This window comes from Diadema setosum, chromosome 16, assembly GCF_964275005.1.
Source record: "Diadema setosum chromosome 16, eeDiaSeto1, whole genome shotgun sequence".
NCBI classification, from domain to species: domain Eukaryota; kingdom Metazoa; phylum Echinodermata; class Echinoidea; order Diadematoida; family Diadematidae; genus Diadema; species Diadema setosum.
In genome coordinates this window covers 12,995,928-13,023,522 of record NC_092700.1, presented here as the reverse complement: position 1 = coordinate 13,023,522, position 27,595 = coordinate 12,995,928, and the positions used below count along the sequence as shown (strand labels likewise).

General features: G+C 38.6%; 1 protein-coding gene across 2 annotated transcripts in view; it reads left to right on the top strand.

Moving 5' to 3' along the window:
* Nucleotides 1-14,770: 14,770 nt before the first annotated feature.
* Nucleotides 14,771-27,595, top strand: part of LOC140239902 (serine/threonine-protein kinase 3-like) — a 29,712-nt gene continuing 16,887 nt past the window's right edge. Inside the window, exons 1-8 of one of the 2 annotated variants that reach the window (XM_072319714.1) lie at nt 14,771-14,941; nt 19,383-19,463; nt 20,849-21,029; nt 21,775-21,837; nt 22,207-22,371; nt 23,552-23,719; nt 25,506-25,643; nt 26,722-26,838. In XM_072319714.1, the coding sequence (XP_072175815.1) occupies nt 14,928-14,941; nt 19,383-19,463; nt 20,849-21,029; nt 21,775-21,837; nt 22,207-22,371; nt 23,552-23,719; nt 25,506-25,643; nt 26,722-26,838 (927 nt within the window). In that variant the 5' untranslated portion in view covers nt 14,771-14,927. Of the gene's footprint in view, nt 14,950-19,382; nt 19,464-20,848; nt 21,030-21,774; nt 21,838-22,206; nt 22,372-23,551; nt 23,720-25,505; nt 25,644-26,721; nt 26,839-27,595 lie in introns of both variants that reach the window. The other variant, XM_072319716.1, reaches the window with a different exon arrangement.

Below are 27,595 nucleotides of genomic sequence, written 5' to 3'. Positions count from 1 at the left end.
TGGTATCTGCCAAGTTTGGTGAAAATCCTTCTTGGGATTTATCAAGAAGATGCAGTAAATGTGTACAATCCCCCTCCTCTCCATCACTTCCCCTCCCCCCATCCCCAATCAGGGCACCCCTGGATCTGCCATAATCAAACATGAAATTTCAGTCATACAAGGCACTAACTTAGCTCTATCTTCTTCTTTTTTGTACGACAGAAAAAGATTATTAAAAATCCAGAGTTTAGAGACTCTGAGGCTTCAACTCCCCCCCCCCCCTTTTCGGCCGGGGGTAGGGGGGGGGAGGATTGGGGGCCAATTTCAATTCATAAAATCATATCACCGTAATGAGGCTATCTGACAAGTTTCGTGAAAATCTGTCCTAGACTTTTCAAGAAGATACTGACAATGTAGAAAATCCCTCTCCTCCCCTCACCCCTTCCCCCGCGATCCGGACACCCCTGAATCCGTCATAATCAAACATGCAATTTCAGTCATTAATGTCTTCATAGCACTAGTTTAGGGACTCTGAGGCTTCAATTTGAAGACTCCTCCCCACTTATGGCCCCGTGCCCTGCATCCCTGGATCTGCCATTAAACGTGAACTCCTGTCATCAATATCTTTAACCCTAAAAGGGCGAGGGGGGCGGAATCCGCCCCCCCCCCCCTCGACGTTTCGCGCTATAAATCTGTAACGCGAGAAGGCCTCGTCGCGAGGCTTCTTCATTTTCTTTGTTCAAGTCTCGCGCAACTTTTGAGACCAAATTTGCAACGTCCACGCATACTTTTGCGAAGCCACGCCCATTTTTGTAACGGAATGTCGCCCCAAAACGGGCACAATTTTGTGATTTTGTGTACGTTTCCTATGGAAAACAATGTTCTGTCATGAAAGTCATAAAAACCTGATTATTTTTACAATTAATCACTTTCATTTATTAATTTTGTGCTAATTATGGTAGAAGAGTGGTCAGTGACAATTTCCAATGAAAAAACAAAGAAAAAACAAAAGTTTAAAGACAAGGAAATACATAAGAAATTCTGAAAACAATGAAATAAATAAGAATTGAAATGAGTTTTGGAAGTTTTTGTGAGGTACAATGTTGAATATGCAAAAACAGATTTACAGATCAAAAATTAGACTCTCAATGCTTTTAATTAGGCTAAAATGTCATCTTGAGCTTAATTTGCATAATTATTGATTAAAATTAGAAATTGATTGTTTCACAAAATCTTATGACACAATCTTGTAGATTATGACGTGGGTCTCACGCATGCGAAATTTCATCGCTATCGCACCACCAATGGCCGAGATCTCATGGGGGGGGGGGGGCGGAATCCATCCCCTCCCCCACCCCCCCCCCCCCGGTCTGAGCATAGCCAAAAAATGCCCGGCCCCTTTAGGGTTAAAGAACCATCCTAGCTCATTCTTATTTGGTTATATAATACAAGAAGAATTTCGATAATACCGTAGTTCTGGGACTTAATTGAGCCCCCCTCCCCTTTTTCGGGAGGGGGGGGGGGTGGCTGCTATATAAACAAATTGAGATCCCATTGCCATAATCGTGCTACCTGCCAACTTTGTTGAAAATCTGTCAAGGATTTCATTAAGAAAATCTAAATGGTGGAAGTTCATGGGCAGTTTTGATATGGAGTTTATCTACTATCTTTATACACAATATCGCTAAAGTAAATGATTTGCACATTTCCCGGCGACGTTTTGCACATTTCCCGGCAAAATTGAACTTTTGCACATTTCCCGGCGTCACGTTTGCACATTTCCCGTTGATGAAATTTGCACATTTCCCGGCGAGACGTTTGCACATTTCCCGGCGTTTGCACATTTCCTGGCAAGACGTTTGCACATTTCCCGGCGTTTGCACATTTCCCGGCGAGACGTTTGCACAATTCCCGGCGTTTGCACATTTCCCGGCGTTTGCACATTTTCCCGGCTCCACAGCCCGTCCAGCTGGCGAACGAATGTCTTCAAAGTCGGGAAAACCTTGGCCTGCGTCTTCTCTGTCCGCGACCACGTGATTGTACATGCGTCTTGCTGGTAAGGTCGGGTCATCTTGTACTCTGTTCCGGATATCCTGGACCACTTCTTCCCGATCAATCAAGCTGTCCTCTCGATGGCGGTCATGTCCTACGGTGACCTGTCATAATGAATACAAAATTTGTAATGAATACAAAATGATCAAAGTAATTTGTTTCCAAATATATCAAGCCGATTTGGAAGTTTCCCACACAAAATGCGAGCGGAGGGAGATATGATTTTAATTCGCGGAAATTTACCTTTCCTTTATCTCAACAAAACCTGTTGGAATAACATTTTGTAAATAATTTAAAAGATTTATTGAACATTACTTCCTCAAAGCAACTCGATTTTTTCCAATTGCCTAATAAAAAAAAAAGTTGATACAACTTACAAGTAGCCTCTGTCTTATATCAAATAGGGATGCAAGAGTTTACTTTACATTAAATCTATTGATCATCTCTTGTTTCATGGTGACAAACAAGAAAAGAAAATAGTAATAGTAAACACTTAAGGTGTATCTTAGTGGAGGAGACTTTGCCCTGACTGTCGCTGCGACTCGTACGACTCAAGAGACAAATAATGATGATAATAATGATAAATAAAAAAAAGAAAAGGGCTTGAACTGTCACCAAGGAGGAGACGCCGGGGCAGGAAGGGCTACATCATCATGTGTTCTTTTCTGGTATATTTATTTACAGGGAAATGAAATAACGTGTGCTAATTGGAGATTCTTATTGTGATGTAAATGTAGGGACCCATCCCAATATCTGTAGTTTAGGGGCTTTTTAGGCGCAAGTGTGTGCGTGTACTCTTCAGTCCTTGCAGTCCTTGCACACATAAACCTGATCTGCAACCTTTAACCAGTGAACCCATTACACCAAAATTCCCACGGGAATCATTGTCAGGCAGTATGCTTAGGATAAGAAGACACACCATAAACTATTTCTGAGATATGGAGGAAAAAAAATGACATTTTAGCATTTCACTTGAACTAGGAAGTGAAGAGACGTATTAATCACTTTACCTTGATCTTTTACCTTGAGCATGTGCACCATAAAGAAGGTGAGCACGACTTCGTCCACTCATTCATACACAGTGGCGTATCTAGGGAAAACGGCGCCCGGGGCAAGCCCACGAAAATTGCGCCCCTAATTTCTGAAAAAGTGTTCAACCCCAACCCCATCCCGGTAGGGACTTTAAACAAAGTCCACATGATGCTTTTTCAAGCACTTAAAAGGGATCTTTTGAGGGTGATTTAAATGTAATGAATTTTGATAGATTTTGGCGAGCGAGCGCAGCGAGCGAGCCGAAAATTTTTGTATTTCAGCTTACAAAACATGGAATTTTTGTCATTTTTTGCTTACCAAATCTTACAATTCTAATCAAGATATAGTGACAGCCTTATAGATATCGATTTATACCAAAAAAACTGAGGACTTTAAAAAATACTCTAAATTAGTGCGCGCGAGTGAGCCGAAATTTGTAAATGTCCTCGTCATCATCACGTATTGTTCTTATCTTTTTTTATATATAAATTTTGGCGAGCGAGCGCAGCGAGCGAGCCGAAAATTTTTGTATTTCAGCTTACAAAACATGGAATTCTTGTCATTTTTTTGCTTATTAAATCTCACAATTATAGTGACGACCTTATAGATAACGATTTATTCCAACAAACTGAGGACTTGAAAAAATACTCTAAATTAGTACGAGCGAGTGAGCCGAAATTTGTATATTTCTGCGTCATCATTACGGTTTTTTCTTATCTTTTTTTATTTTTTTTTGCGCCCCCCTCCCCCGTATATTCGAAACCGTTGGCGTCCTCTTTTGATCCAATCTCCGATCGCTTCAGAACGAATGAAATTGCAGTCGCTGCTCCGTGTAACATTTTCCTGCTAAATATAAAATGACATGAGTGAACACAATAGACATTATCATTTTGTCCGCGTCATCGTCACGTTTTGTTCTTATCTTCTTCTCTTTTTTTATACAAATTTGGCGAGCGAGCGCAGCGAGCGAGCCGAAAATTTTTGTATTTCAGCTTACAAATCATGAAACTCTTGTCAATTTTTGCTTATTAAATCTTACAATTCTAATAAAGATATAGTGACGGTCTTATAGATAACGATTTATACCAACAAACTGAGGACTTGAAAAAAATACTCTAAATTAGTACGAGCGAGTGAGCCGAAATTTGTATATTTCCGCGTCATCATTACCTTTTGTTCTTATCTTGTTTGATTTGTTGTTGTTTTTTTACGCCCCCCCCCCCCCTATTATATGTTCGAAACCGTTGACGCCTTCTTTTGATCCAATTGGCGATCGCTTCGGAACGAATGAAATTGCAGCCGCTGCTCCGTGAAACATTTTGCCTGCTAAATATAAAATGACATGTGTAAACACAATAGACACTGTCATTTTGTCATCATCACGTTTTGTTCTTACCTTCTTTTTTTTGTATAAATTTTGGCGAGCGAGCGCAGCGAGCGAGCCGAAAATGTTTGTATTTCAGCTCACAGAACATGGAATTTTTGTGTGAACACAATAAACATTGTCATTTTGTCCGCGTCATCATCATGTTTTGTTTTTATCTTGTTTGATTTGGTTTTCTGCCCCTCCCCACCATTCTCCCTCCCCCTTCCGGGCGAGGTTTTTTTTTTTCTTCTTCTTCTTCTTCTTCGTTTTTTTTTCTTTTTTTTTCTTCTTCTTCTTCGTTTTTTTGCGCCCCCAAGGAGTGGCGCCCGGGGCACGTGCCCCCCTTGCCCCCCCCCCCCCAGATACGCCACTGTTCATACATTTATTCATTCATTCAAATGGTCTGTAAGTTACGCGGTCCACAAAATTGATCGGAGGAACTTACGGACCGAAAACCCGGAAACTATAGTGTGTTTAGATTGTTGTTCTTAGAATTGATAAATAAAACTAGTTCATCAAAAAAAAAGTTGTTTATAATAGATTTAATGTTGAAATGCGAAAATGAAGCTCATATAAGGTGTGAATGACATAAAGTGTAGTTATTTTTTTTCAAAGTGGTAATGAGAAAGTACATTTCGAGCTAAAATATCGCTATCAAGTTTCAAATCTACAGTTTCTGTATAAAGGCAAGTTCAAGATAATGTCCCCTCAGATGCTCAAAATTCATCTTGATTTAATTAAAAAAATAATTGATATCATGCTATAGCCAAAGAGTTAAATTGTATATTTCCAGCAAAGAAAATATTGAATTATGCAAATTTATGCAAGAAATACTGCCTTAATTTGCATAAATCAAAAACACACCTTAAGTATAGGACAAATGAAAAAAAAAATCTAAAATCAGCTGAATTTGTTCTTGACCTAGTTCCTTTATGGACATGACCCCTGTATGAACTATATAGTATAATTTCCAATTGGTAAGACAAGGTCTGCAGATTAATTATGCAAATTATGCATTTTCCCAGAACGACGTATCCCCATACGTAAGTATTTGAGTATGTTTTTTTCTGAAGATTTCTAACATTGGCAAATCATACTTTAGGAAGTTCTAATTCATTCATTTTAACTCCAGATTAGCAAAATTAAATTTTGACATTTAATTAGTCCTTCATCTTATAACTAATTAAAGTTTGCTTACGTATTGGACAAATGCCTTACGTATGGGACATTACATGCAAAGTGAATGGGAAAACCTCCTTTTGACATGGATGCTATATGTCCTTACATTAGTTTGGTCAATGGTTTTCTTTGCACCTACTCTGAAGGATATAATGTCTATATATCTGCCTCTCCTACTCAGTTGACCTCAGGAAGAGTGTAAGAACAGTATCTATATTATTGGGGTCTAGGAACAGTACCCCCTGGAAAATCACCCTCCGGATAACTACCACCCGGATAATTACCCCCCAGGACAATTCCCCCCTAGGGCAACAACCCCCCGGACAACTACCCTCCAAGGGCAATTACCCTCCAGGGTAATTACCCCCTAGGACAACTACCCCCCGGACAACTACCCTCCTAGGGCAATCACCCCCCAGGGCAATTCCCCCTTAGGAAATCTACCCCCTGGATAACTACCCCTCGGATAACTACCCCCTGGATAATTACCCCCCGGAAAACTACCCCCTGGATAACTACCCCCCGGAAAACTACCCCCTGGGTAACTACCCCCAGGAGAACTACCCCCTGGATAACTACCCCCAGGATAACTACCCCTCGGATAACTACCCCCCGGATAATTACCCCCCGGATAATTACCCCCCGGATAATTACCCTCCGGATAACTATCCCCCCCCCCGATAATTACCACCAGGATAATTATCCCCATGCAGGTTAATTACCCCCTCCTCCGATAACTAGACCCCAGATAACTTCCACCCGATAACTACCCCCTCCGATAACTCCCCATGGATGATTACCCCGGATAAGTAGGCCTACAACTTCCCCTCCCCTATAACTATCAAGAGGAAAATTACCCCCAGGACAGTGCACCACGTCAATTACTCCCTGGGTAACTACCTCCCGGGTCACTGCCCCCACCCCCGACTCTTACTTTTAATAAATTGTATTATAATTTGTATTATTTGCCAGGAATCATGGAGATGCCATACTGAGACATCATCTTATGAAAACATCTTAAGGATTTACGATTTTGTATCATTTGCATTTAGGACGATTTATGTACAAGCTTAATTTCTCCCTCTGTATTCTGACTCTATGTTCATAAAACACGAAGCTGTCCCTTCATATCCTATCCGGTAATCCAGTAAATGTCAATGCCTTTAACCAAAACTATTTTCGCTAAATCTGTATTTTCTTTTACTGTTCCGAAATTTCGGATTTCTCTTGATAGTATAGTATTTTATCATTGAATTAAAGACATTTTGAAGAAATTTTACACTTCAGAATGAGTTATACTTTTTGCAATATTTTTTTAACCACAATCGTCTATCGTTTACAACAACTCCATGTAACACTTCTTTATTTTGAGGAGCTTATATCTCATGCCTCACGTGCCCTGGTTTTGACCCATCATCTTCCTCTTCCCTCTCGCTTTTCTCTGTCCACCGTGAAGGTAGTCTATTCCTGTCATTCATTACTCACCTTTCCTCTTTCTCTCATTACAAGGGATTTATCTCGTGTTTGTTCATGTGCAATGCACTCCCGTTAAAACGAAATGCTCGGGACCGGCAGTTTTTTTTTTTTTTTTTTTTTTTCGTTTTAACGAAATTTCATTATAACCGAACAAGTATAATATGCAATGTATAAGGAAAAGAAGGAAACCACGCGTAAAAAATTCTATTTGTTGAATCCTCATCATACGCTGGAAACAGTGGCGTATCTAGGGGGGGGGGGCAAGGGGGGCACAAAGGGGGGGCAAAACAAAACATGATGATGACGCGGACAAAATGACAATGTTTGTGTTCACACAAAATTCCATGTTCTGTGAGCTGAAATACAAAAATTTTCGGCTCGCTCGCTGCGCTCGCTCGCCAAAATTTATACAAAAAAGAAGGTAAGAACAAAACGTGTTGATGACAAAATGACAGTGTCTATTGTGTTCACACATGTCATTTTATATTTAGCAGGCAAAATGTTTCACGGAGCAGCGGCTGCAATTTCATTCGTTCTGAAGCGATCGCCAATTGGATCAAAAGAGGGCGTCAACGGTTTCGAACATGGGGGGGGGGGGGGCGCAAAAAACAACAACAAATCAAACAAGATAAGAACAAAACGTAATGATGACGCGGAAATATACAAATTTCGGCTCACTCGCTCGTACTAATTTAGAGTATTTTTTCAAGTCCTCAGTTTGTTGGTATAAATCGTTGTCTATAAGGCCGTCACTATATCTTTATTAGAATTGTAAGATTTAATATGCAAAAAATGACAAGAGTTTCATGATTTGTAAGCTGAAATACAAAAATTTTCGGCTCGCTCGCTGCGCTCGCTCGCCAAAATTTGTATAAAGAAAGAGAAGAAGATAAGAACAAAACGTGACGATGACGCGGACAAAATGATAATGTCTATTGTGTTCACTCATGTCATTTTATATTTAGCAGGAAAAATGTTACACGGAGCAGCGACTGCAATTTCATTCGTTCTGAAGCGATCGGCGATTGGATCAAAAGAGGACGCCAACGGTTTCGAACATACGGGGGAGGGGGACGCAAAAAAAAAAAAGATATGAAAAAGCCGTAATGATGACGCAGAAATATACAAATTTCGGCTCACTCGCTCGTACTAATTTAGAGTATTTTTTAAAGTCCTCAGTTTTTTGGTATAAATCGATATCTATAAGGCTGTCACTTATACATCTTGATTAGAATTGTAAGATTTGGTAATCAAAAAATGACAAGAATTCCATGTTTTGTAAGCTGAAATACAAAAATTTTCGGCTCGCTCGCTGCGCTCGCTCGCCAAAATCTATCAAAATTCATTACATTTAAATCACCCTCAAAAGATCCCTTTTAAGTGCTTGAAAAAGCATCATGTGGACTTTGTTTAAAGTCCCTACCGGGATGGGGTTGGGGTTGAACACTTTTTCAGAAATTAGGGGCGCAATTTTCGTGCTTGCCCCGGGCGCCGTTTTCCCGAGATACGCCACTGAGGGGGTAGTTATCCGGGGGGTAGATGTCCTAAGTAATTGCCCTTGGGGGTAGTTGCCCTAGGAGGGTAGATGACCGGGTGGTAGTTGTCCTAGGGGGTAATGGCCCTGGAGGGTGATTGCCCTAGGAGGGTAGTTGTCCGGGGGTTGTTGCCCTAAGGGGGAATAGACCTGGGGGGTAATTATCCGGGTGGTAGTTATCCGGAGGGTATTTGCCCAGGGGGTAAGTGCCCGGATACGATATTATTGAGTCATTCTATGATTAAGAAAGGACAATACAGAATATTCATTTATACTTGTATTTTCTTATTTTCATTACAGGCTGTGCAGCTGGTCTCCTCCTTTTAACATTTTGATATTGGACATTTTCTTAATTCAGTTATCATTTTCAACTTTACCTCTCTACAAAATGACTTTGTCCAGGAGAATGGGATTCTATAATGAGTGTCATTTTAGGTGCAGTACACTGTTCAGCATGTACTACAGGCTGTGCAGCCTCAATAGGGAAATCAAAACAATTGTGCTTGTAGCGCTTTGATGACAACGTTACAGGTCTTACTGAAAAGAAACAGCACTTGAGGTGACAGCAGGTAACTTTGTCATTGCCAGAGCTGATAGCAAAGGAAAAACCCTATGAAAATACTTTTTATTTTGATGTGATGTTTAATATTTCAACTGCACACGCTCAGAATATCGTCATGACTTAGCAAGGTCATGAACATGATTTCTGAAAATCCTGTAAAATGAAGACTAGAGTTTACATTTGCCATGAACCACAATATCAATACTAATTCAAACGATGGTTCAAATGGACAAATGATAATCTTTCCTGTATCAGTACACAAGCATGCTGTACATACTTATATGTACACCTGTACATTGTATGTACCCAAAGTAAAGCAAATTTTGTCGTCTTTAGTTTCATAGACCTGAAGCCAAGCAATTTGAAGAAAAAAGCCAGCATTGATACATACATTCTTCTATCTCTTTGGTCTACTATGGCTTTTAAAATCTAAAAGTTTCAGTAGATTTTGCAGGGCTATATAAGCTAAAATTCACATGGCAAAACATGATGATTACAGAGAAAAATGAAGTACTCTTTTTGTTTTTGTGTAGCCTAGAGCTACTGAAAGTATCCACTTCAAATTGTTGCAAATTACATTGTACATGACATTGAATTTCAAAGTTGAAATTATCAAGACTACAAATTAGTCATGGTACATGCTATATCAAGGTCGCAAGCTAGAATTCGCGTATTTTTCCCCATTTGATAAAAAATATTGACCACAGTATTACAAATGGGCTAGAGTGTCAGTAAATACCGTATCTGTATGTGTAGACACGAGGACAGTGCTAGTGCATGACGGAATCAAAACTAAGACATTTAATTGTAAATTGGTAATTACTTTTATTTGTCTTATCTTAGCTTTTTGTTAGGTACCTGAACCAGGGAAGTACCCACTTACAAGTGTATTTCAGTAAATGTTACATGTTGTAGTATGATTTCTGGAACTGAATAGACACTATGGGGAAATAATAAAGTCATTTCCATGAATGCACTTGTGCACTAAAAGACAAATGTCCCATGCGTAAGTTGAGCCATGTTCCGTACGTAAGGTGTACTTTCGTTAATTGAACCAACTTCATGAAAATATGCTATATTCTTTTGGAGTGAAACTTTGCTGAAAGCTCCTTCCGTACCTTTCTTCACTTCTAAACAAAACTTGATCAGTAGGGTTCTTTCAGAGAATTATCAATTCAAACTTTTTTTTTTTTTTGAAAAATCCAGTTTTTCTCTGGTCCCATATTTTTATGCCTCCGCCACGAAGTGGTGCCGGAGGCATTATGTTTTCGGGTTGTCCGTCCGTCCGTCCGTCCGTCCGTACGTCCGAATTGCTGAATTGGCAGAATTGCTGTCATCTGTAGTCAAATCACTGAGAGTCGTCAGAAGATCTTGTCCAAATGACTTCCTGTCAAGTTGGCGGAAGTTACGAGAAGTTGTCGTTTTCTTCTGTGGATGTGGTTTCTCTCTCTTCATGATGCAGCCCACATTGAAATGATCAGAAAGTGCTTTGTCACTCACTGAACATTTGGACACAAGACAACTTTCTTTTCGAGACATGATCAGATCTAATGTGTGGCCCATATTGTGGGTAGGTCCAGTAACATGCTGTTGCAGTCCTGCTGCTTTTACAGAACTCAGAAACTGCCTAGTTTCCCGATTTCGTAGAACATCAATGTGGACATTGAAGTCACCTACAACCAGTAGATCTCCAGTTAACATCGCTAAGCTGCCGAGGAAATCATCAATTTCTTCTAGGAAAGCGGTCACTGTGTAACCATTGGCTGCTGAAGGAGGTGGCCTGTAGACAGCAACAATGTTCAAGTTGTTTGAATCATCGCTGACACATACATATTCAAATGTAGTTGTTTGCTGATCTAGCTCCTTGATTTTGAGATGTAACTGTGACTTAAACAGGATGCCGATACCACCATGGCGGTCGCTTTCTCGAGGAAAGTTCATGAAGGAGTAGCCAGGAGGAGAAAACTCGTTAATGACAACTGTATCTTCCTTCGTGAGCCAAGTCTCTCACCAGCATGTCGATGTCATTTTCGAGGACAAGGTCGTAAATTTCGAGAGTCTTGTTTCGCATAGAGTGGGCATTCCACAGACAAAATGACATGTCCGGTGTGTGTGTGGCGGTCGATTTGGTAATATACCTGAGATTGTCCCTGTTTGCACCATGCTGACCATTGACAGGAGTTCTACGAGGAGAGGAGAGAATAGGGATTTTCCTCTGCTTTCGGCTGCCAGCACGCTTGCCTCTGTGTGTTGGCAGGCATGAGCAAATACCCAGTTCTCTAACAGTTTTCCATAGATGCTCTGGTAATCGAGTCTTTCCATGCGGTTGAAGCTCAAGAATTTGGTCCGCATTGTTAGACCCACTTAATCCTCTCATGGCTGAAAAGAATGGCAGGGTACCAGTGCAACCATCAATGCCTGGGAGTGTATTGTCTAGTCCATGGTCAGGCAAGCCATGTCCCAGTACAACAGATTGAAGAAGCAACAGACCATGAAGTAGTGTAGACAGGATGGTAATGCCTACAGCCCAATGTACATGAGTAGCCATTTGGGAGACATTAAGAAAATCGCGAATATGAATCAAATTGCAGCAAGATTCATCTCAGCAATCGTCCAGGATGATCTATGAGTAATAACACAACTCCTGATACCAAAAACATGAAGACAGCTTTCCAAAAAGATGAGGTATATCACACAATCTCAGGAGCTCATTAACTCGTGTGGCAGCCTGTTAGGCGCTCACAAGAAGAAAAAAAAAAAAGGCATTCGAGAAGGAAAATAAATCCAACGTAATGTACAAAACAACAGTGGCTCTATAACTTATACGATCATATTAATGTATTTGAGTACATAATGAAGAAAATACTCCGAACAGTATCAAAGACCAATCGAGTCCATCCTTATGATCCTACCCTCCGTCCCAATACAGGTGCCAAAACCAAAGAAATTGCTCTGAATAATAATGATAATAATGATGATTGAATTATGATGATAATAGTTTTTATTTAGTTCTTATCTCTTGTCTGGGTTGCCAATTCACTAATAAGTAGCGGTCTTTCATGGGGCCCTGAACAGTATAGCAAAACGTGCTTACAGAAAAAAAAAACCCCAAACCATATAGATACTGTACATTGCAATGTAACATAAGAACATTAATACATCACTACTTAGTATACCTTTATACGCATACCTTACGCCTAAACGACACATGATAAATATCATTCATGGATAAACTCTCTTGCACTGTCACCTGCACACACGACGCACTCTCACTTGCACACACCTACACTTCTACCAGTCAATGGTGCTGCGTGTTTTTCTTTTTTCTTTAAAGAGCCATGTAACTGTTTTTCTTTTCCGTTGTTGTTTTTTCTCTAATATAATGTGTTTGATATATATAACGTTAAGATTAAAAGTGTTACGGGTGTAGATCTATTTGTGTTTTAATATATTCGTATTTATAGATCGGGCTTCATCCACGTCAAGCTCTGCTTATGATGAGGTCCCCAGAACTCCTTCATTCATAACGCTGTAAGCCTTTTAAGTTGTTTTGATTCATATTTTTATATCATTACAGACTGATGTTGTTAGGAAATTGACATTTCTTATATTGATTTGTATGTTATACTCTCCCTTGTTTTTTTTTTTTTTTTTGCCTACTCTGTATTACTTTGTTTTTCATTTGTTATTGTATTTGGAGAAAGAAAATGCAGAAATAAACCAAACCAAACCAAGCCAATATGCCACAACATGAGTTCGCTATTAGAATGCCGAAATATCTGTCAAATTGCTATTATGTGCAGGAATGTATATACTCTCTAAAAAGAATTGTGAAAATCTTCACTCTTGAAGGAGTGAATAACAGAAAAGAGTGAGTTTCAAGTAAAATTGGAATGAATTTTGAGTGAAAATGTTCGTTTTCAATAATTTTGGAATGGTCTCCCCAAAGGGATCACTCGAAATTTTGGAGTGATTTCCATTACTCTATAGCCATGTGAAATAATTGACTGCGTATGAACTATTTTACTCCAGTTCCATCTCTTTTGAAGCATTCATGAAGAAAGACACAACTTTTTGCGCAGAATTACTTCTTTCTATTATAGCTTCACACAGAATTTATGTAAGGCAAACAGCTGATATCGAAAGAGATTGAGAATTCACTATTATCTTTTAGTCAACCGAGTAAGGAGCAGGGACCCCGGGAAAAAAAAATGACTTCGTTCAACCCACCCTGCAGAAAAAAAGTTTGACTGCATGGGGTGGTTGTGACAAAACCTTGTTGGTCGTAAAAGAGTCTGCGCACGCCAAGACTATAAGCACGCAGACTTTTTCTTCGACAAACAAGGGTTTGTGCCTGCAAACTATAACTTTTTATACCAAGTGGTAGATGGCACTAGTCGCTATTATTTTAAAGTAGATTGTTCTGAAACAAATAAGATGAAGCAAGAGGCAGAAGCTTGGAACTTTGCACCAACCTATTTGTTATAGATATCAACCACTCAAAAACTTCAAGATGGCGGCCATCAAAGTTGACAGAGTGCATTGCGCCAAAGTAAATGTATTATTTTGATTTTGATACAATTGCGTCTATTTTGCTGTCTATATGTTTTTATATATTCTGAACAATGTAATGCTATTCTAACCGTCTTAGGTTTTTATGGAGACATTTATTTTTCAGAATGCACCGTGAATATTTTCTTTAAAAAGTAAAATAAATAAAAAAAGTTTATAAAACCCATGTAGAAATTAACATCTTTACGATGAATGCAGAGAGTAAAACCAGTGATATTCTACTCTCCCCAAAAATCGAGTGGAAATTTTCACTCTTGAAGGGGTGAATAACAGAAAAGAGTGAATTTAGAGTGAAATCATGTTATTGGAGTGAAATCTGAGTGAAATGTTCGTTTTCATCCACTTTAGAGTGACCTCGGGTATTACTCGTCTCACTTCGCAGATCCGAGCGCAAATCTGCTATTATAGATAAAGTGGTAGTTTCATCGAATCAAGTGAATCGTATCCAGCGATTTTCTATTTATGTATTTATTGGTATATAGGGCCTACTAAAACAGAACATGACTATTCAGGTTGCATGAAAAGAAAGAAAGAAAGAAAAAAAAAAACAAAAACAGAAACCCATAAACCCAAGCAGAAGAATAACCGTGCTTGCCATCTTGTTTTGGGTTTTGTTTTTGTTGTTGTTGTTGTTGCCAATGTTGTTGCCATTCTTCGGTATGCAAAAAAAAAAAAAAGAGAGAAAAAGTCTCGAAAGGTACGTAGTCGGGAATAATCCTAAGGGGCCGACAAGCTCAAAAAGTGATGTATCAAATTAACAGTTTGGCATGAAATATTCGAGTTTTGAATGCAACGCCAAAAATTAACAGCACTGGCAACAACAAGCCCAATTTAAATCACCTTGTTCTGGTGGTGATAATCTCGCGCTCTCCCTCACGCGAACTTGTCTCGCGAGACTCTTGTCAACAATCACGAGAAAAAACATACTATGTGTGTAGATTTTTATGCGCATGCAGCTACATGTAGCTAGCCATCAGTACAGTCGGCGTATACTACTACGTGTGTACAGTGGGGATCATGGAGTGAACTGAGCCTTTTCTAGCCCTATCTCATTGAGTTTCCGGTCTAGCAGAAAGTGTGTTCGCGACATCGATTGTGCATTTTTATTCTGCAGTTTGAACTGTCTCTTGGTCAGCTGTCATGGTATTCAGATTTTTTATTAGATCGTGCCGAAGATGACTTCAACCAGGTAAAAAGGCGAGTGCTTCCGTTTTTATAATGAACTGTGTTGGGTGCTATAGTGTAGGGCCTATACTGTACACAGCCATGTCCAGTGTCGGTGTACAGAAGTTGCACGACGTCTGGTAGGTGGATTGGGCTGCCTCAGTAAATTAACACAATGAGGTACCGGTATTCTGAAAATCCTCTTAAGTTTCTTCCTAAGTAAACTTAGGAAGGGGGTGGAAATATGTAAATTTAACACCTGGTCACGACCCAGCTCATCGTAAGTAAGGACTGAACCTGGATCTGAATACAGAGCAGAGGCTCAGCCTGCGTTCAGAAGCTTCCCTAACAAGCTAACAACGTTACAGGTATCCATAGCATAGGTAGGTAACAGTTACACTTTATTTACTGGACCGACAAGTAGACTGGGTTACTCGCAGCTCGTCATAGTTAATGTTTGGGCATATTTGAATCACATTTCGCCACTGAAATTTTTTGAAATCCAACTCCCATACAGGAAAAATGCTGAAAATTCCAATGGAATCACAAGTTCACTGATCGATATCGAAAAATTTGCAGCTATCGTCGTCAAACGCGAACGATGCGGAATAGTTGTGCGCTAAGGAAGGGGCCCGCAACTCGTCACCAGCGCTCCCATAGACTTAGCATGTAAAAGACGTGTGCAGGTGACCGTGATGCTCCCATAGACATACACGTAAAAGATGCGTGTGGGGACAGTGGTGATACTTATAACACGTATTCCGATTAAAATTTCAGATTTTCGCGAAAAAACTGTTCGGTTTTCACCACAATTTGCTTGGTTGTGGTACCCCTGCCAAGTTTCAAGCGTACTGAACACAGCCCCAGTCATAAATTTTTGTTTAGTGCGCTTAAAACAATTTTAAGCGGGGTGACGGTATTCGGGCCCCTGACGAGGTGCGGGCACCTCACTATACTTTTAATTCTGCGAAAAACTTCTCATTTAGGTAGGCCTAATGACATTTGCTGGGTCAGTTTTAGAAGCGAAAAACTGACCCAGCAAATGTCGTTACTATAAATGAGAAGTTTTTCGCGGAATTGAGTTCTACTTGTCAGTCAAGTTATTTACGAGCTTGTAAAGTCCTCTGGACTGTTGAGAATTCAGACAACCTACATACAACTAGAAACATCTAGACAGAGTTCTATATTTTATCGTTTACTCTCTTGTGCAATATTGTGCGTGAAGGGCCTTCTGCTGGTAGCTGGTGTAACTTTAGTAACTTAGGGTGGTATTCTGTCTTTTCTGAAATCCTTCCTAGGAATAGGATTTAGGAAGAAATTTCTTCCTAAGTCAGAATTTTTTCTTAAGTGGTATTCTGAAAATCTTCCTAAGTTTCTTACTAAGTAAACTTAGGAAGAAACTTAGGAAGAGGGTGGGAATATGTAAATTTCTGACTTGGGAAGAAGTTGGTATTCTAGAATGCACTTAGGAAAGAATTTTAGGAAGATAACTTGGAAAGCTCCACCCCTATCCTAACATGCCTAAGTACGTTGTTAAGAATAGGAAGCTGCAAAACATTGTGATAGGTACGCTTGTCATTCACTGCGCGCAACATGTACTTTGATGCGTTAAATGGGCGTGAGAAAGGGGACATGCCGCGCATACATGTATTTGACCCTACGTCATAGTAATGCGATTGTCATTGGTTGGTTCCTTATGATACGGCATTTTGTATTGGCTTAAGAAAGGATGTGGGCGGGGATAAGGATGGCCTAATTTACATTAAGAAGTGCCTAGGAAGAAATTTCAGAATACCAATTCTGTCTTTCCTATAGGCACTTCCTAAGTTTCTGACTTGGGAAGAAACTTTAAAAGAATCATAGCAAGATTTTCAGAATACCACCCCTAGTAGCTGCATGGCAGCACCAACTGTAGTGTCGACCTACTCACTACTCTAGACGCAGAGTATAAGACTAAGAAGAGTAACATTTCTACTCGGGTGCAAACTGAGTGTTGCATGTTCTATGTGGGTATGGGTCTAACTTGTTAGAATCTAAGTTTTAGTTTCTATAATATACTAAAAAGGTGTCCAACACATCGACACTTTGACCAAAAGATCGGTCTACATCTGGTCGTCGGGGTTATGTTCCGCAGAGACGGCGTCTGGCTTTACGGAGAGCGATATTATTAACAAAAAAAGACTCCTCCGGACAGATGGATACTTCTATCTAATCGACAGTGCACATTGAAACCGACACCCCTCTATAACACTGCACGTAAAGAACGAACTTTCACGCATGAGACTACGTGCAGTGCCAGTGGTTTTCATTCTTCACTACTGCAGAGACTCCAACCCCAAGCCCCTTCTGATCGGGAGATTCTCCCGACTGAAACCCCTCCCTAGCAAAGGGGAGACTCCAACTTGGCTCGCGCACATCATGGGCGCAAAGCGGGAATTCCGTTCGGCTGGGGTTCTAAAGTGGAAGCGGGAGAGTTGGGAGTCTCTGCTACTGGGGATTTGAAGATGTCCATACACGTGTAGCGTGTAAATATTACTGAATAGTGAAAAACCCAATGATAAACAAGATCAACAGCAAAACAATGATACCAATGATACCATAGATTATACATGCACACTTGAAAAGCATTGCATGTACATGCATTTCACATGTATTGTCAATAGGGTAGGGGTGTTGGTTTCAAAATTACAGCGCAACCGAGTGCGTCAAAATAACCTACGCGTTTGAAGCAGAATTAGTTATCTTGGAGTGTGTACCGCAAATCACATTTTTAATGTGCGCTTGTGAATTAAGAGTATTTTCTTTACGTGTGAGTAATATTTCAGGCAAATTATGAGATACTTTAAATATCTAGACTCTAACAGTTAGAAGCATACCAAGGTATATTCTTTACAGTATACAGTAAAAATGGACACCCAAAGTGTGATACGTATTATGCACTCACAGTATGCAGGAAAAAAAGCCAGTTTGCTGCAGATAATTTGCAGTGAATACTACAGATCTCAACTGAAAATTAAAGCATTTAACATTTCTGTATCAAGTTCATTTAATATTTCCTCATTCTACTGACTGCCATGGAACTAATGTACAATTTGTAAATTGTACTATAGCTTCTTTGATGAAATCGATCCATGAGAAGCCATTTGCGCACAGTATCTATGGCCAGCTGTAGCATCGATAGTGTGCACAAGCATCAGATGAAAAATGAAGACAAGGACTGAGAAGTAGAATTTTTAGTAAATGTAGTGTGTGAGAAATTTTATAGTACAATATTGTATTTAGGAAAAAAAATCTAATAGGAATTCCTTTAATACTTTATTGAGGGAAGTATTGAATTAACAATTTCTCTTGAATATCCTGGGTGACTTAAACAAGTGCTTTGTTGATGTTGTCAATAACTTAAGGCATGTAATGTGCCTTGGCAAGATTGTATTGGTTAAAGCACATCATAAAAAAAAAAAAATGTGTTTTACAACAGATTGATATGTTATTGACATTGCCAATTTATTTATACATATATATCATATATCAGGGTTCCACACTAACTTTTATTTTTGGTGGCCCAAAGGCAAACATCCGACATTTTTTGGTGGCCCGTTTGGGCAACCAAATTCTTCGTTTCTGAAATTTTGGTGGCCCGACGTGCGTTTTTGGTGGCACCGGGCCACCGTTATTGTCGAGCCCTACAGTGTATCATATATTAGTTTTGATTACCTGAGAAACATCCATGTTATGGTTTTGGTTGTTATTTGGTCTCATGTGCATGTAAATTACATTTTTATTATTATATTATTTTTTTTTTTTCAGTAAAGGGCTATTCATAGATCATGTCATTGCAGGAGAGAGACAAACACATCCAAATCACCTCGAATAACTGAGAAAAAGAATTTTCTTTTTTTTTTAACCCCTTTTGTTTTCACATTCCCCATTTATTTTAAGTTGTTGTTGTTGTTGTTTTTTAATGTGTGAAATGTTTCCTTTGATTAGCAAATCATGCATTCAGTAAACTACTGTGCATCCAGTACAGTAATTACTGGAAGCATAGTGTAAAGTACTGGATGGTGGGTTTTTGTCTATGGCAAGCCAAAAGGTAATGCATCCAGTACATTTGCCATCAGGTAACATTTGTACATGATCAAAAAATGGATTCCTGGAAAAAAAACCAAAAAAAAACTGTCCCCCATTCTATAATACAGAGGACGCACATCTTTTTCATAGATGTGTCTGTACTTTACAGCATGCATACATGTAATAATTATGGAACTTAGCCTATACCTATGTGGTTTCACCTGGTGGGTTAAGCATTCCATAGTTACCTTATGCACACAATTCCTGTTGATGCTTTTAGACCTGTGTATCATTGGTATTTTGTGTAACAAGTGCTTTGCTTGAATTTATTACATTTTACCGAGACATGCTGAATAATTTGTGGTTGAATATTTCTATGTATATTCTCTAATTTGCAGTATGTTGAAAAGACTGAGTGAAGATAATCTTACCAAGGAACCAGAGGAGGTATTTGACCTGTTGGAAAAACTTGGAGAGGGGTGAGAAACTTAAAAATCAAGCACTTACACTTGTTCTTATATTTGATCATTAGAATTCTCTGAAGGCACAATAAAGTAAATCTACAAGGAAAAAGGAATTGATTAAATAGTGAATATATACAGTGAAAGAGAATGTCAGTATTTTCCTTGTCCTGTAATGAACAACAAACAGTATTTTGCTCTCCTACATGTATGGTATGTCCTTCCATATACACCACCAGCCCCCTTTAATATTGCAGGAAAAATGACATTAGTAGTCAATATCTAGATGTATGTCAGGCATGAAAAGCGTTATCACACACAACAACTCCTACATGTGATATATGCAACACAAAAATTACTAGCAAAAACGTTATTACAGTGTAGTAGTGCGTGCATCTGACCATCTCTGATACGGACTTCTCTATTATCCGAATGCCTCCAAGCAGTAAGTAAATGAGCACAATTAAAATTCTGTTGGGAGGTACGCTACCTACGTAGGCTCTACTCCTGGATGGGCAGCCTACTCGTACATGTACCTATTGTTTCTCCCATATCTGGCCAAATCGCCTATGATCCGGACAGGCATCGATCCTGACATGGCCAGATAATGGAGGTCGGACTGTATTTGTCATTGACGGATGTATTGTGTTTAAATTTGTATAATTTTACCTGTGTGTTGTGGAAGCAAGTAAATGCATGCTTATCAAACCATTGGAACTTTAATATCTTTGTTTCTTGCTTACAACTCGTATTTAGTATTTATCGTGTGTATTATGAGTGGATTCTATCTAATTGTCCGTTCAGTAAACATTACCGGTATTTATACCCCTGAGAAACTTTAAAATCACATTATCCTAGGATGTGATGTACACTGTGGTGTCCATGTACAATGTGGATTTGTTATTTTTTAATAGTCTCAATATTCTGTACAGGGAATAATTTTACAACTCAAGTTTGATTTCTAATCAATTTTGGCTGATGAACAATATTTCAAATGGTATCTTGTACACTTGTATAGAAGAAAACTGCTACACAAAAATTAGTTTGTGTAGCAATGGTGTAAAAATGCTTAGCAAATTGTGATGCGATGCCAGGAAAATTATTCCCTGCTGTATATAATGGTAAATCTTCTTCATTTGAACAGGGTCTAGTGGAAGAAAACAGCCCAAGAGAGCTTTCTGCACTGCTAAAAAAATTCACAATATTACATGTGATTTATCGCAGAATTTGTCATACAGATATATACCAGACCATGAATGTGTAATTTCGTCAGCATTATTAGTGTTATGATATTTTGTTTCTAACCAATTCCCTTATAAACTTATTATATTATAAACCAGTGTTGCAGATGTCACCAATATGTTCTCTTCCCTCCCTGATTGTCATACATTCACCAAATATAGTTCCTATGGCAGCGTTTTCAAGGCTATGCACAAAGAGTCAGGCCAAGTGTTGGCCATCAAACAAGTTCCTGTTGATACAGACTTACAGGAGATTATCAAAGAAATCTCCATCATGCAACAATGTGACAGTCCGTATGTCGTCAAATACTACGGGAGCTACTTCAAGAACACAGACCTATGGGTAAGGAGATGGCATAAACACATGTAAATATGCTCTGACCTGTGTGTAAACAAATATGTTGATTTTCTCTTTCTGTTTCCTGAACATAAACAAGCTTCCATCCTTTTTATGCCTCCACCACAAAGTGTTGCCGGAGGCTTTATTTATTTATGTTTTATTGTCATGATCACTGAGGTTAAAATACAATGGCCTGCCAAACCTGAGCAGCAAGGTTCCATGTTGGTATACAAAGAAGTGGTGGGAAGTTTTTTCAAGCTCTGTTATTGACTTTCTGGGATGGTTATTGGTAATCTTAAAACTGACAACAATTTAATCTTTTTTTTTTTTTTTTTTTTTTTTGCCTGTTCTTGCACAATGCTGGCTTTCCTGATGCGTTATGATACAACATGTACATGTATATGATATTGTTAGTGACATTTCATGACCAAGTGCATGTTATGGGGGTTACATTTAAAAAATCTTTCAGGCTTTCATTTCCTTTATTTTGTTTTTCAAATTTTGAAAACTGCAATGGAAAGAGTACTCTACTTCTTCCAGTGTCTTAGCATCCTTTATCATCAAGTCTTTGTTCTGTAATTGATGATATCATTTGTGAAAGTATCCCTATTCAGTGAATTTTATTTTATTACTCATTAACTTTTGAAAGGCATTTCATATAATTTGTATATTACCTGCAACAAAATAATCTACATTTCTGTTTGCTTACACACAGTGCATTTTAAATGTGTTTTATGATTTTGTGCAGATTGTCATGGAATATTGTGGAGCAGGGTCAGTGTCTGATATCATGAGGAGGAGAAATAAAACGGTAAGTTTAATTTGCTCTTGTCTCCACTACTATGTAATATTTTTTAACTTGTCCCTCTTGTATTCATCATCATTAGTCACAATTCAAAATACATTTTTGTATCAACCATTCCTTCACATGGCAGACTGCATATTGGATGCATTTAAGTATACTAAATGCATTATTCTATGAATTATGCCTATCTGTTCATTTTGTCATGCAGGAAGTCAGGGGAGATTTTAAAAATATCCTTCCCATTTTAGTTTATCATAATCAGATGCAAATGTTAGCTGAGTCACAATTACATTTTGCGTGTGTCAGTCAATATGATAAAAAAAAATGCTACCTTATTCTCTCTTTGTGTCACTTGTCTTTCTCCTTTGTCTCAAGTTAAGCGAAGCTGAAATAGCAACCATCCTGTACTCCACACTCAAGGGTTTAGAGTATCTCCACTTCATGAGGAAGATTCACAGAGACATTAAAGCGGGTAACATTCTTCTCAACAACGAAGGCAATGCCAAACTAGCTGACTTTGGTGTGGCAGGACAACTCACGGTAAGTCCAACTCCAGAATTTGAACCATATTTGTTTCATATTCATATTACATTTGTTCCTAAATCACATGAACATTTAGCCATGTCAATCATCATGGACGTGGATCAGCAAAAATTGTAGTTTGTCATACTTTTTATGGACCATGTGTGCTGTAAATAACTTATAGTTTACATGGAATTTGGAGACTATTTGACATTTTTTGTAAGATCAGGTACTTGTCAAAAGTCTATCATGAAAGGGTTTTTACATTGACAGTCACTTCCACTCATTGCATCTAGTGACCATGCTGTCGGAGCTCTGAAATTGAAAGTATTCTTTGCTATAGTGTCCCAGAACAAAGTTAGTGTACATTGTAAAGAAGATTTTCCCCGAGTCAAAGAAAAAATTGTTTGCAGTGACAGCAGTATGTCCTTGTATGTCTGAATTCAATCAAATTGTAAACACAATTTCAATGTCAGAATATTATAGCACACATCCTGTAATCCATTTATAGTAGCTCTTGCTGTCCCTTGGATGTCGTGCTAGTCCACTTTGTCAATACTCTGATATTTCTGGAATTCATGTTGAGGTACTGACTTCATTGTCTCAGAATATGAATTTAAAGTCATGGATATGTGGTGAAAAAGTTTCTTGTGAGAATAAAAAAAAACTGGAGACCAAAATATTTTGCAGACGTAACATATGAAGTGTATTTTGTACCTAGCATGAGGCTAACATATGATTGTGGTGGGTACAGTGCAACACCCATAGCATACCTTGGTACAGTAATTGACTTATTTGCCTTCAGATATGTGAACTGGTATTGCCTGGTATATGATTTTTTTCCCAGATGTACACAAAGAAAGTTCAGCTGAGGCTTTCACTTTATTGCTGTTATGTCAAAATCAGTTTGTCTTTTAGTGCATTTTGTTGAATAAACTCAACAGGCAGATAAACCCCTTCCACCCCCCCCCCCCCCAAAAAAAAGAGAAAATTATTAAAATATGACCAAATAGAAGAATCTTCAAATTAAACACCAACATCATTTATATCCTGTCAGAAGCCATAATAAGAGAGAATTATTTATTATTGATATACACACAGTGGTACTGAAGCAGCTAATGAAGTATTTACGTTGTGGTGGAGAACTCATTTTATACCCATTTGCAAATGACAGTCACCCCTTTCCATTCTGTGCTAGGACACTATGGCCAAACGGAACACTGTGATTGGCACCCCATTCTGGATGGCACCAGAGGTCATTCAGGAGATTGGCTATGACTGCAAGGCAGACATATGGTCACTGGGCATCACAGCACTGGAGATGGCAGAAGGCAAACCACCTTATGCAGAGATTCACCCAATGAGGGTGGGGATGTTTCACCTTTTACCCAAAGTAGTACTAGTTATTTCTTTTAGCAGGAGGGGTTAGTGGTCTCAGTAAGAAATTGCTCTATTTCTCATAGCTGTAATGAACAATCATGCAGTCAATGTATCACTGTACACATAGTGAATTGTCATGAGTGTGATGGTGCAAGATTGTGCATGAGATGAAAGATAGAGGCGCTCTATTCAACAAGGCGAAACCGAGTTGAATAGTGCGCCTCATCTTTCACTGAGTGCGAAATCTTGTTCCATTGCATGAGTAAAGACAATACACTATTTGTTTTATACAACACCTCGAACTTCAACAGATGTGGTCCACACAGATTCTTGAATTTAGCAGAGCAATGGCAACTATTTTCTGTGAAAGAAGAATGAGTAGCCGCACAGTCCCGGCCACCGTATACGTGTACGTACGTACAATGTATACGAAACCAATCAGTTGCAGTTGTTTACAGAAATGAGTGACAAAAGTACGCTCATGTTAAGCACGCTTGTAATTCTTCAGTGCGTGCGACAAATGTTTGTTTTTGGTAACATCAGAGTCGTGCAATGGAACAAAAACTTTGAGTCTATCTTGAGTTCAACATGGGAGTCAATGGAAATTGGTGACGTCATGCGCTATCCATTTTTGATCAAACAAAATTGCACGGCTGACGGCCACAGCGTGCAGTGGTACTTTCAACTGAATGTCACGTGATGGGCAATCGACCAATTAGATAGCTACATTCTTTTTAGGCGTTGTATAATACATGATATCTCTTGTCTTGCATTTTGATGTGTTATTTAATCTAAACTATTTTAGCTTCAGGATATATCATAAAATTTGCCTTACGTGTTGCGAGAACATCAAATGCTTTCTTACACCTTTCCATTGTTTCATTTTCTTAATAGATGCCATCTATGGATGAAGTCTGATAGATATTGTTAAAACATGAAGAAAATGGCTTCTACTGATGATAGATCATTGAGGTCATTATTTGCACTTCAATATTTGAGCTTTAGGGCAAACGGTGGCATTAGTATTCATTTCGTGTTTTTCACAAGTATTCATGATTGGGGGCTCATTAAATCTAGACATGTTTATTATAGGGCCCTTTACTAAGGAAAACTAAATAGCACATATGAAAACCAAAACGATTAATGTCAACAGTAACCCCAAAGTGGACAACAATTGAAATTGAGCAGGTTTAGCAAATAAGTTGTAAGAGCTGATGTCATGAATTCAGGAGTATTTTAAGGGTATGTACACACTTGTATTATTAATGAACTCTCAAAAATTGATAAATAATAGATCTTTGCTATTGATATGACAACACATTAAATGGGAAATACTTATAGATGCAGAAAATATGTTCATTGGAGAAGATAATTTATGCAATATTTCTTTCTTGTTTTACAACAATATCACATATCTTGCAGATATCTTGCACAACATATTTTGCATGACAACGATCAGTCAGCCAATTTCAAAGTTCCCATCTAAATGTCAGATGAGGGACAGGCTGTTTGCATGTGGAATGAAGTTCACAATTGTCTAAAACATTTCATTCTATATCGTGTGTGCTCAAATGATTGAAAAGCTAATCTGCTCATGTCTGTGCATTGTTTGTGTATTAAAAATCAATGTTTTACTGTGATTTTACCAGTTTCAATGCAGTAATGATGCAACACACCATGGTTTAAAATTGGAATGGAGCAATTTAGAAATAAATTCTACAATCTAAAATGATCGCTGATTAATATACTGTGTTTCAATTGTGTGCTACCAGGCAATATTCATGATACCAACCAAGCCACCCCCAACCTTCAGAGATCCCGAGAAGTGGTCTCAGGAATTCATTGACTTCACTTCCAAATGCCTCATCAAAAACCCAGAGGAGAGGGCAACAGCCACAGATTTATTACAGGTTTGTTGGTAGAGTATGGAGCATCCTGGTCTCCAGGCATGGACTTTGTTTTTGCTATGGGACTATATATACTATGCTATAAACTATGAGTAAGATACATTGATCACTGTAGATTCAGGTTCGTTCATGGTGGATCCAGGGGTGCCCCCTTTGGGCTCGGGAGGGGGAGGGGGAGGGGGAGAGGGAAGGGGATCCAAATTTGAGCCTACATTTAAATTGTACATTTTCTTCTTCTTTAAAACGGGTTAAATTTTTACTGAATTTGGCAGGTATTATTGTGAAGGTAATAGAATATATATTTGCACAAACAGGCACCATTCCCAACTCGGGGATCCCCTGGAGCACAATACCATGGTGGGGTTGGGGGGGGGGGGGGGGCAACAGGACAAAATTCCAATTAAAGGAATCTTTACAAATCTTCTCTCTAACCTTAAGTGATAAGCCAAGGTATGTAGTGCTTTGAGTATTAAAGTAAGATTAGTATTTGATTGAAGTAGGTACATTCCAGCTGTTGATAGAATGCTGTGTTTCATGACTTTCTGACATGGAGATACATATTATAAAGGTTTTTATTCTGTAATTTTACTCAAACCTCTAGCTGATTTGTTTGGTTTGTGATGTTCCTGACCATAAGCTGTTGGTTTGATGTGAGTCAGAAGATTGATGATCCTACAATATAAGGGAATCAAAAATTGAATGTATAAACTAGAGATGTGACAGTTCAGAGTTTGATCTAATTTCAGACTTTTTTACCCTATCCAAAATCCTTTTTTTTTTCTTCAAAATTTCAAATGCACTGAAATGTTCACACAGTTTAATGCACTTCAGACTTCGCTTTTCATACAACTTCGTAAGTTTCAGGTCTTTCAGACATTTTTCTGACAGTACTGCCAGTACTCTCACATCCTGGATGTACAATGTGTCTAGAAGAGATGCAGTTCTTCATATAGAGATGCAAGATTGTAACAGAAGACATGTGAGACACGCATATAGAATGTCAGTTCTTAGTGGAGCACAATTTGTGAAGTGTTCTCACAAAATTTCTCCATTTCTTTCCTCTTTTGCTTCATATAACCAGCACCCGTTCGTGAAGAACGCAAAGCCAGTGTCCATCTTGAATACAATGATCAATGAGGCAAACCACATGAGGGAAAAGGAGAAACTCAAGGAAGATGAGGATGAGGAAGATGGCTCTGTAAGTGTTGGTAGTATTGTATGTCAGATGATTTGTAATCTCTCCCCTTTCTCTCCCTGTGAGTCTGTTTTCTGGGAATGTTGTGAATACACTTCATAGTCCTCATAACCTTCAGGTAATGATTAGACATGTCATGTCATATGTATTTCCATGTAGAACATGACATATTTCAGAACTATGATGGGCCAAGGAAGAAGATTTGTAATATTCACACAAAATTGCCTCATGACCAAAAAGGTCTGATTGTTTTTGTGTAAATCAAAAGACTTTCATATGTTTCAAGGGTTGACACCAAGGGTGAGTTGTGAGGTACACAGCCGGACTGAAATAATGACAGTGATGCATTACAATGAATAAAAAAAATCCTCCCTCTTATCAGTCATCCTTACGTTTAATTCAGTGACAAATGTCCAAAGGTTTGTGAAGACTAATTTTTCAAGTGATAATTGTAACTCTTTCATGTTGAAAATAAACACCTAATACTATGAAGTCTTTTCCCACATGTGAGTTGGTAAATATTAGCTTGCATGGCACTAGTAATCTTTTGTTTTGTATTTTTTGCCCCTCTGCATGAATTGAAGTATCTACCTGTGTATCATTGTAGTTAGCTCATAACACATTCATACAAGTTACTGTGCATGCAGTATATGTTAAATTTGTGTGTTTTCTTTGTGATGATGAAGTCTAGTTTCAAGTGTGTAGAAATGTTCCAACATTTTTAATTTGTCAGTGGCTGAAAGCAAGAGTCCATGTTCCT